The sequence below is a fragment of the Pleuronectes platessa genome, chromosome 22 (genome assembly GCF_947347685.1).
Source record: "Pleuronectes platessa chromosome 22, fPlePla1.1, whole genome shotgun sequence".
Lineage (NCBI taxonomy): Eukaryota > Metazoa > Chordata > Actinopteri > Pleuronectiformes > Pleuronectidae > Pleuronectes > Pleuronectes platessa.
Window position 1 is genome coordinate 10,899,716 of NC_070647.1, and position 10,993 is coordinate 10,910,708.

Consider the following 10,993-nt stretch of genomic DNA (forward strand, 5'->3'; position numbering starts at 1 on the left):
GTTTTTGTGTAATCCTGCTCACAAACAAACCAACCAGCAGACGGGGGTGAAAACATAACCTCCACATCTAGATTGTTGAACTGTTAGCTGTATGTTGATGAGCCCTGCCTATGCAGTTTAAGTCACTGTTGAATTCAGAATCAGGCTTTGGTATTGGGGTCCCATTCATGGTTTAGAATGAGCATTTGCCACTTTAGTCAATGAGGCCTTATTGTGGCAATATGGCCCAAGTGGCACAAAACCAATTGGGCGACCTTTGGCTCATTTGGTTGACATGCGGTATTGCCTTGACTTTCTTGTGGACTCGATCCGGCAAACAGAAGTGTCTTCATTCCTACGCTGTGTGTGGGCCGTGTGACGGTGTGGTATAGTGTGTGGGCCAGATCTGGGCCAAAACAATGTTGCTGTGAGGAATTTTGGTGACCTTCGCTCCATCACAAATCCATTCAGCATAATAATTGCATAGTTTCAACTATAAACTCACTTATTATAGCTAGTATAGAAAAATAGCAGCATACTGTATCATTTTATACCCACGTGAAAAATGAGGTCAGAGGTTAATCAAAATGCAATTTTAATGAAATTCCGACTCACAATTTGTTCTTCAGTGTTGACAATCTCCTCCATTTCCTTTTGGGCACTGAATTGTGGGAAAATAGTGTCCATCCACTACACACACTGAAAAATTGACCCCATTTAAGATGCACTCTGTCTTTGAGTGTCTTGTATGTAGGTACTTGATCGGAATTCCAGTGTAGCAGGGTACAGCCGGGACACAGGGCCAACGTTGTGTTAATGTCACGTCGGACATGAAGTGGTACACATCTTAGGGCTGCAAATTCAAAGCGTTTACCACATTAGAATTCCCACATCCAAATTATTTTTGAAAAGCTCTTGAGCATCTTGTATGTCGTGCCCTCTGTCTCTCCCTGCAGAAGCGATGTGTAAGCATGTGTGACAGACACAGCCGGGGCTGTCTGCTGCAGAGATGCACCTTGCGTTTTTGCCCTGACGTGCACGTACATGCATGCAGTGAAGGCTCGTTCTCCTCTGCAGGTGCGCGTCCTTGTGCCTGCTCTGCTCACACTGTTCGCTGTTTTCTGCTGAGTCACTCACATCCTGAATCATTCAGAGGCACAAGAGGGTTTTCCAGCAAGTACTGCGCTCAATTTGTTTTCTGATGTGGAAAATCCATATACTGTCGACACTCTGGTATTATATTTGAAGGATCACATGTTTTATTTACCCTGCCAAGGCGGTTATGACTTTGTCTGTTTGTTTGCAGGATTATAAAAAAGCTACTGAGCTATTTCCATGGAATCTTTTGGAGGGGTGGGGCATGACTTAAAAAAGAACAGCTAAAATGATTTTTTTTTTCACTTTGTTTAATAGTAAGAGAAAGGGAGTGTTTTTTTTACATTGTTTTGATTTTCCAGAGAATAATTAATAGATCTTGTTGGTGCAGGTCCAAATAAATATCTGGTTCCGGCCCCTTTAATTGTGCTTCATGAGGGGACTGTTGGATCTGTTTTAAAAATAACAAAAATACACTGACACAGCAAGGAAAGGTGACAAAATATTTTAAAGCTCTGATGCTTTTTCTGTCAGTCTAAAATCTTTTTGTCCTGTCTCTCCAGTTCATGCCCGGTTGATCCACGTTTTTGTCCGTGTCCCTGATTCCGCCCGCCTGACTCGTGCGGCTGCAGGTAGTCAGTCTGTTGACCACAATGGCCTCCACTGGTTTGCTGCTCCTGGCCCTCTGCTCCTCCATCTCCATCACAGGTCAGACTGCTGAAGATAGAACACCTTCTCTTCAGACTGCAGTAATAAAGCTGTGCTATTCTGAACGAGTGGGAAGCCTTGAATGCCATTGACTGATTTTTCTTTTCCACTTGTAGAGGCGGTTCTCTTTGGTGAGCCAAGAATTTATGGAGGTGAGTTCAATTTATTCGCCCAGCCATATCTGGTGAGCACCAGACACTTTGATTTATTATTTTTAGGGCCCATGTCACCTAACAACGTATTTTCTTAAGAAAGAATTATTTAAAATGTTCTACTTACTCAAGGATTAACTGTCTAGATTTAGAAGGTCAAGGTCATGTGGGCTTAACAACCACAGAGCGGTTATTCTAGTTTTAAATAAAGACAATTTTAGTTTGTACATCAGCTGAAAATCATTTGATTTTTCCAGATGATGCGACCGGTTATGGTCCCATCTTTGAGGAGGAGCCGGTGGATGTGGTTTACACTGAGGACTCACCCGACAAGAGAATCTCCATGAACTGCAGGGCTCGGTCAAACCCACCAGCTTCATACAGGTCACACAAAGATTTTCATTCATGACAATATATACATGTTACCTTGCCACTATTTGTACACAATAAATAGATCATGTGCTGTGTTTGTACCGCTGCTAGGTGGCGTCGTGATAACTGGGAGATCAAGCTGATGGAGCAGCCAGATGAGTTCTACAGCCTGGTGGGGGGGAACCTGGTCATCACCAACCCCAAACAGAAGAAGCACTCTGGCACGTACATCTGCGTGGCCAAGAACATCTACGGCACCGTCATTAGCAAGGAGGCTAGGGTCAAGTTCGGATGTGAGTATATAAACCTTACTTCTATCTCACAGGGGGCTGGTACTCGGTGTTCCTCCTCGCCTCATGTTTTCGTCCTATGGTTTAGGCTTTCATATTCTCTTTATGCACTCTCAAAGCAACTAGAAAATGTCTCTTTAGTTGCCTTGGTTAGATTTCTTAAAAAATCAAAGGTATTGGCAGAAAATTCAGTGTAAAAAAACCTGTAAAAGATCTGATAGTAAAACACTTTCCGTAAAATTACAGCAACAATAAACTTGATTATTTTTTTTGACGGAGATTAAAAAAGAAATACAAATGTATTTATTAACACAATTATTAAATTTGAGCAATTGAGTTATCCTTGAAATATATCTGTTGTTTCCTGTTATATTAATTTCCGTATTGCAATTTTTGTTTTATGGTTAAAATTTTTGTATAATAATGATCCTTATCTGCTGTGTAGTTTTGGAGGAGTTTCCTGATGAGGAGAGAGATCCAGTTTACGTCAAAGAAGGACAGGGAGCAGTTCTGCTGTGTGTACCTCCAAAGGCCTGGCCCGGTATGTGCCTATTTTTATGTCTTCATCGCCATTGCTCCATCTTTTTTTCTGCATGCAATCATTTCTAAAGAGGAAATGCCTATTTCAAGAATTTAGTAATGCGGCCACAAACCTTTTCCTCATTCTCCTCCAGAGGCGGTGACCTACCGCTGGATCTTCAACGAGTTCCCAGTTTTCCTGAACACAGATCGCCGCCGATTCGTCTCCCAGCGGACGGGGAACCTGTACATCTCCAAGGTGGAGGCTCAGGATGTAGGAAACTACTCCTGCTACGTTTCCAGTCCCATCATCGGGCAGAGTGTCTTCTCCAAGTTCATCCCCCTCATCCCCTCACCCCCCGATGAGGGTTGGTGACAGTAGCCGCATCTAAAACAAATCTAAGAGTCCTTTTTAAAATTTGAACGTAATTTACTGTTTTTGTTGGCCTTAGGGGAGGAAAGGAAGTACCCTGCAGACATCAGGGTGAAGTTCCCAGATACTACTGCCATGTTGGCCTCTAATATTACATTGGAGTGCTTTGCCCTGGGAAAGTAAGTCATTTAAGGACAAAGAGTGCTTGTGATTTATGCTTTTTCAGTAGAGCAGGGACCTATTAATGTGATGATGAGCAGTCACTTGTTGCTCTAATGTTCCTCTCTCTGTTCAGTCCCATCCCTTATATTGTTTGGAGGAAGGTGGACGCCACAGACCTCCCCGCAAATCACGAGATCAGTGAATCCGGAGCCGCTCTTCATTTGTACAATGTGCAGTACGAGGATGTGGGAGCATACGAGTGCGAAGCCATCAACACCAAAGGGAAGGACTGGCACAAGTCCTGGCTCTATGTGGAGGGTAAGTAAAGAGCATTCGATTCTGCAAAGTACAGACTAGCAATATTCGTTAATTCACTTACAATAAAAACTGAGATTATTTCCTACTTCAATTGGTAACACAACTTAAATCAAGTTTTTTTTAGTTATAACTATCTCGGCTATAGTTTGGGCTCCCCCCATAGGTAGGATGCGTTATTTCAAAAGATGCGGTCTTAGCCTGAACAAGCAAACAAGCAAAAGTTATGATAGTGCATATTGTAGTTCCACGCCTCCAGGGGGGGCTGTGGCAAAGATAGACACGCCATTCTCCCTATTATATGTTTGAATACCGTCAAAATGATTTTGAAACTTATATTTGAAGGTATAAAAACAACTTAGTGTTTCTTTAAGTTGAGCAAACTTTTTATATTTGTCTGTGACCAATTGAAATCTTGATTTTTAAATTGGTCCAGCTTTCTTACTTCAGAACACATTAAATAATTCTTGATCGCCCAGGTTAAAAGTTGCAAAGATCTCCATGATGCTTCAACTTTTAGTCAAAAGAATCCCAAGTTTGTGAGAGGTGAAAACCTTTGTGAAAGAACATTAATCTAGTCTGTTCATTCCAGTCCTCCTTTTCACAGCAATTGGCCAAACAGGTCAACACCACGGCAAGAGGTGGAACTTAAAGAAATGTCAAAAAACATATCAATGTTTTGTCCATTTTAGCTGCCCCCGAGTGGGCTGAGACCCTCAACAACACTCAGATCGACATCGGCTCCGAACACACCATGCGCTGTGTGGCCTCAGGGAAGCCCTACCCTTTCATCCGCTGGTACAAAGACGGATATATGGTGAAAACTCAACATTTATAATTAGATTTAGTCTGTCTGGCTTTAGTTGTGTGTTGTAAGTATTTCATGTTCTTTGTTTTGTTGCAGTATGGTAAAGGTGAGCTGAAGTTTTCAAGTCTGACTTTTGATGACTCTGGGATGTACCAGTGTCTTGCTGAGAATTACTGGGGCATCAAATATGCCAATGCCGAGCTGAGAGTCATCGGTGAGCCACCCCCCCAGCATCTACACTCATAATGTCTTATTACATACTACTTTACAAAATAAACTAATCAAAGCTTTCGCCAACTGAATGATCCTGACTCTCTAACCACCCTCCAGCCTGCGCTCCCACATTTGAGTTTAATCCTGTAAAGAAGCAGCTTCTTGGCGCCAGAGACGGACGAGTGGTGATCGAGTGCAAACCCCGAGCGGCTCCCAGGCCTCGGTTCACGTGGACAAAGGACAAAGAGCTGCTCTTTAACAATTCACGGTCAGTACAAGTCATAGGAGGAAAGATTGGACATAATGACGCTGCAATAATTAGAATTTAAAACAGTGTAGCACTTGAAGATTCTTGGTTTTCATTAGTCTTCTGCTGACTTGCTTTTTTAATTACGTTAATTTTTAGCATTTCCATCATGTTTGATGGGACTCTGGAGATCCTCAACGCCACCAAAAACGATGAGGGCACCTACAACTGCTTTGTCGAGAACGACAGAGGAAAGGCCAACAGCTCTGGTTATCTCACCATTACAGGTTAATGTGCTTACTTTACATACTTTACTTTTGTATTCTCAACATATTTAATAACATGTTTTTCCATATTTCTGCATATTAAAATATAGTACTTTTTTCAACACTTAGAGGCGACCAGCATCACGGAGGCTCCTGAAGACACCGAGGTCAAAATTGGCGATGAGATCATTCTCAAGTGCACTGCATCGTACGACCCCATGCTGGACATCACCTTCATCTGGGCCATGGATTTCAGAGTCATCGACTTTGACTCGGAGTGGCAACACTATGAACGTGTTATGGTAGGGTGATGGTTCCTCCTCGCCCCATTATTTATCTGTCAGATGTCTCACAGTTGGGAACATGATAGATATATTTCCTTCGTCATATCTCTCTCCCTTCCTCTTCCTCCCGGTCGTCCAGACTGAAGATGGCACTGGTGACCTTAAAATACACAATGTCCAGGTTTGGCACGAGGGTCGTTACACCTGCACGGCTCAGACGGTTGTGGACAACGATACGGCGTACGCTGACCTCAAGATCATAGGTCAGTACCAGCAACGTTCTCCAAGACTGTCTGATTTTTTATTTTTATTTTGTTGAAATGTTCAGTAACATTTTGTTAACATATCGTACAAGAAAGCCTTTGATGTCTAACTTTTTAATGGGTGTTTGTTATTTATATTTTCTTTAATGCTATCATCTATCTTGTTTTATTACCATGTATTTTGTAAAGGACTTTGTGAACTTGTTCAGATAAGTGCTATAGAAATACAGTTGTTTAATATTATTCCGTTATCTGCTCTCTTTTCTCAACCTTCTTCTAATCCAGGTGTTCCTGGTCCCCCTGGTGTGATCCGTATCGATGAGATCGGGGACACGTGGGTGAAGCTTTTGTGGAGTAAAGGATCAGAACATAACAGCCCCATTCTTTACTACACCATTCAGACCAGGCACTACTGGGCTCTGCATGAGGATGACTGGAGGGATGCCAGCACCTGTGAGTACTGCTCTCAACCAGTAGGGGGCCTGCTCTTTCCACAGTTGGAGCAACCTTATCCTTCAATCTCATATCCACCTGCATATGAGACAGATTTTTGTTTTTTACCACATAATTTGTCTTGGGTGCCTCTCGCGTCTCTTAGCTCCAACCGTTCTTGACGGCAGCTTTGAGAAGGCAGAGGTGACGGACCTGTTCCCCTGGATGGAGTATCAGTTCAGGATCATAGCCACCAATGAGTATGGTTCTGGAGAGGCCAGCATCCCCTCCCTCAAGGTCAAAACCTGGGATGCTTGTAAGACAAAATAATAATATTTGATGTCATTTACAATCAAGTTGTTGAAAAAAACTAAGATAGGCCCTTTTCTCCTCAGCTCCAGTGGTTTCACCCACTGATGTAGCAGGTTATGGAGGCAGAAATGGCGAGATTGTGATTACATGGACAGTAAGTAGCCCTTCACATCATTTGACACTAGTAAGATTTTGACTTTTTAGTTTATTTTCTCTCTTTCCACTCCCGACCTTTAGCCTGTGGATCCATGGTATTTCGCTGGCAAAAAGTTTGGCTACATTGTCGCGTTTAAGCCTCACGACGCATACGACTGGTGGTACGAGACCATCTCGGACCCTGAGACAAGGCGTTACGTCCACAGAGACTCCTATTTCATTCCCACTGAGGAAGACTTCCAGGTGCGGGAGTTTCAGGTGAAGGTCAAGTCGTTTAACGTGAAAGGAGACGGACCTTACAGCCTCACCAAAGTTATCTACTACCCACGAGATGGTACGTTTTGTTTTGTTGTTTTGTTTGCTTCAGTTTTGGTTCCTCAGATTTTGTGGGGACACTAATCCCCGAGCAGATGACCAACTACTTTCTTTTCTCTGATTTCTCCAGTACCTATAGAGTCTCCGACAGACGTCTATGCCAGGCCGGTGTCCTCCACTGAAGCCCTGGTGTGGTGGTTACCAGTGGTCGATACTGGAACAGGCCTGCAGCAGTACATTGAGGGATACCAGGTATAAAGCTTTAAGCAGCCCATAAACCAACTCATGATTTCTATCCACAACTTTACACATTTACATTGTTAAGCCCAGCTGCCTTTGATTCTGTGTTCCAACAGAAATTATACAACTTGTTTGTGTCTACAAGGCTACTGAAGTGTTGGCACATTAAGATGTGGCTATGTTTATTTATTGGAAAATATCAATTAATCGTTTTTTTGGTTTTACAACCCATGGAGGCAGCAGAAAAACTGCTAAAAACCTTTATCTAAACCAAATAAGGAAAAGCTGCATTGAAGTAGATTAAATATTATAAATTCATATAAGATAACTAGATACACAAAAGTATAGATGAGCTTGGCTGTCAAATTTAGCCCCAATTTTTGCAATCTGTGCATTATAAACCATGCTCTAGGATTCCTTATATTGCAAATCCATGCCCACGGATTGGCATAGATTGCCAATCAATGTGCACGGTTTGTTACTGGAGACTTCGTGTTTGGCTCTGTACAAATTAATTATATTGTCCTCTTGGTAAAGCTAAACTAAATCTCAGCAAAGAAAAACCAACATTATGTCTCTGTAGGGAGAACAACCCAGTAGTTAATACTGCCAGTCCACATGCACTAAAGAACGTTACATTGTTGTATTAGTAACACAATTGCCTCAATGGGCTAATTTGCGGGCTAGCTTGATTAGCAGTAAACTGATTACACAGAAACTAAATTAACAAATCCCAGATCGGTAATCACAGTGGGGAAGTAGATAAATGATGACTGTCGATAATAGTTTCGTCAAAGATCAGACAAAACCCTGGATGTAACTGTATCAGTCTGCTAAACTGCAACTGCTGTAAAACTGCTAGGCTAATAGCAATGTAAAAGCAATTTGAAAAGGATCCACATGTTGGAGCCTTCGTTACTCTGAGATGCAGGTGGCTAAATTTGGAGGAGCTAGCTTTAAAATGGAACAGCCTCATCGTGACGCTGTGGCACAATCAGTCTTCAAATGCAGCCCATGAAGGAGGCGTGGCCCCGAATTGGGACACAGCTAAGATTCTTCTCTCGACTTAACAGACGTAACCTGTTCCAGTTATAGTTTTTCTGTTGCCACCACATCACCACTGTACTTTGGGCATGATGCCGGTGCTAGATAGTTTCAGAAATTCTCTCATTGTGTAAAACATCATGGGTCTTGTTAACCAGGTCAAATACTGGAGAAAGTACGATGACCCGGAGCCGGGAGCCCATCGCATATTTGTTACAGCTGAAGACAATACGACCAGGCTGGAGAACATGCTGCCAGACTCGCACTACCTCATCGAGGTCCGTGCCTTCAATGGAGCCGGCCTCGGGCCACCTGGTGAACACTGTGAGATGTTCACCAAGAGACCTCGTAAGACCTATTACTCACAACTTATCACAATAAACAGTTAGAGGTATCTTAGACGTGGTGTTGATAAATACCTATTTGATTCCAGCACCACCAGAGCCTCCCAGGATGTGGCGCTATATCTCTTGGACAGGAAAGTGGCTGTATGTGTGGTGGGATCACATCTCGTACGACTGGTTTGGCAATATTTCCTTCCCACTGTACTACAAGGTGGGTGTTGAAGGTTTTGCTTCTATCTTTTTAGCCTAATGTAAATTACATCTAACACTAATTTACAATTCAAGATGACAATAGCGGATTGTGTTGATACCCCTCCAATTTTCCCTAGGTCATGTTCAGAAAGTCAGGCTACATCTACGGGGAAGTCTACATCACTGGCTGGCACTTCATGGACTTCCCCATGCCTCAGGTTGGTGACTATGAGCTGATGGTGCGTGGTCGTTATGAGGGAGGAGATGGACCAATCAGGACGATTAAGATTTTGGGTGAGACTAAGAAAACATTTTAATGTTTGAGATTTCTTCGTCTTTGTATTCTTAGTCCATTCATCTCATGATATCTCTGTTTCCTCAGGCAAAGCATCGATGATCAAACCCTATCTAAGCCTGGCATCTTTGGTGCTGCTGGCGCTGTGCATTGTGGGATTGGAAATTTAAGCCCTCCTTAAGTGACATGTATATATAAAGACTCTGGGAAGCAGATAAGGGGATTTAATTCAAACACTTTTGTTAAGATCCAACATCGTGCATCTGTTCTGCTGTAACGCCACATTCGAAGCAGTTGTTTCACAGAAATAGAATTAATTGAGTCTTACACTTTTTTTTAGAGATGTTGACTTTATTAGAAGAACTAGAGGACACATGCAGTAAACATGTGACCCCTGCATACGTGTGTTTGCAATTCAGGCTACGTCCACACTACTTCTGTTTTTCGTTTGAAATCGCATCCACGGTGCTATTGATACACTCACAAAATGAATGAAGACATAGGATAATGATGTGGAATATATCTTTCTGCACACTGTTCAGATAGATGGTAAAATTTCACAATACAATGTGCCCTGTACATCATCCACCATTATCGTTATTTTCTATGTTTTACTGTTTTAATTAGTTGGACAAACATTCATAATGTAGAATTAGACCCAAAGAGTGTTTTTTTTATTTTATTTATAGCGATAAGCAATCACTCAAATATTCAGAATAATGAATACTCTGTAAAGAACTGCATTGTGTATTTTTCATGTTGTTTTATGTGTATGTTTATTTCTCTTTGGAGCACATAACTCACAACTTTACTAGATTCTATGAACTGGTTTCACTAGTGTTGCCAGGTGCTGGGAACAGAGGATGCTTGCACGATATGAATTTCTTTACATCCTCACCATTATCATTAGCAGATGCTTTTGGGTTGTAGCTGCACCAGTGGAAGCCATATCACTCTGTTATCTCCCTTTGAGACCGGTGATGGTTTTGACTGTAGAAATGTACTATTTTAATGAAACTACTGTATTACACAAGCTAGGTTTTTTTTTGGTCATGCTGCAAAACCATTAAACGGACCATAATAACCAACTGTGTATTGTCCTATTGACTTTTTTCTCAGAGCTTGCAAAATGAAATGTAAAGTATTTTTTTTTTTATCAGCAGATGGCAGTATATCCACATGCTTTAAGCCATCAGTCAGTATCTATCAGTCCAGAAAATACATTATTATATACTCTAAGATTATCTTTTTAATATCTACTCTGAATTGTGGTAATGTCCTTAGCATATATATTTTCTTTCCAATAAAAGTTATCAAAACTGCATACTAAAACATGGCTCATTAACTTATGGAATTTGTCTTTGTTTGCCTTGTATTTGTGCAGTATCATAGTAATGTTCATCTTCTTCACATGGAATGCTGCTGTTTTATTGGTTTTCTCTGCATTTTGAGTTAAAAACATGCGTATATTAAATTTGTGCATTTTATTATTATTTATATAGACACAAAAGGGATTTTTATGTGTGCTTTCCATGTAAACAGTCATGTGAGTGGCTTTTATCTCTCCTCTTCCCTCCATTACCAGCGTTTTACCTCCTTCCCTTTCAAACAAATTAC

At 41.6% G+C, this 10,993-nt stretch overlaps 1 protein-coding gene across 1 annotated transcript; it reads left to right on the plus strand.

Moving 5' to 3' along the window:
- Positions 1-1,724: 1,724 nt before the first annotated feature.
- On the plus strand, positions 1,725-9,546 carry cntn1b (contactin 1b). The gene is made up of 23 exons (XM_053415094.1): positions 1,725-1,782; positions 1,899-1,934; positions 2,192-2,318; positions 2,418-2,599; positions 3,042-3,137; positions 3,271-3,483; positions 3,568-3,667; positions 3,784-3,968; positions 4,658-4,782; positions 4,870-4,987; positions 5,104-5,254; positions 5,393-5,520; positions 5,629-5,801; positions 5,923-6,046; positions 6,332-6,499; positions 6,645-6,794; positions 6,874-6,944; positions 7,028-7,280; positions 7,392-7,513; positions 8,704-8,893; positions 8,979-9,100; positions 9,219-9,375; positions 9,464-9,546. Exons 1-23 carry the CDS (start codon positions 1,728-1,730, stop codon positions 9,544-9,546), a joined length of 3,129 nt encoding a protein of 1,042 aa, XP_053271069.1. The 5' UTR covers positions 1,725-1,727.
- Positions 9,547-10,993: the final 1,447 nt, after the last annotated feature.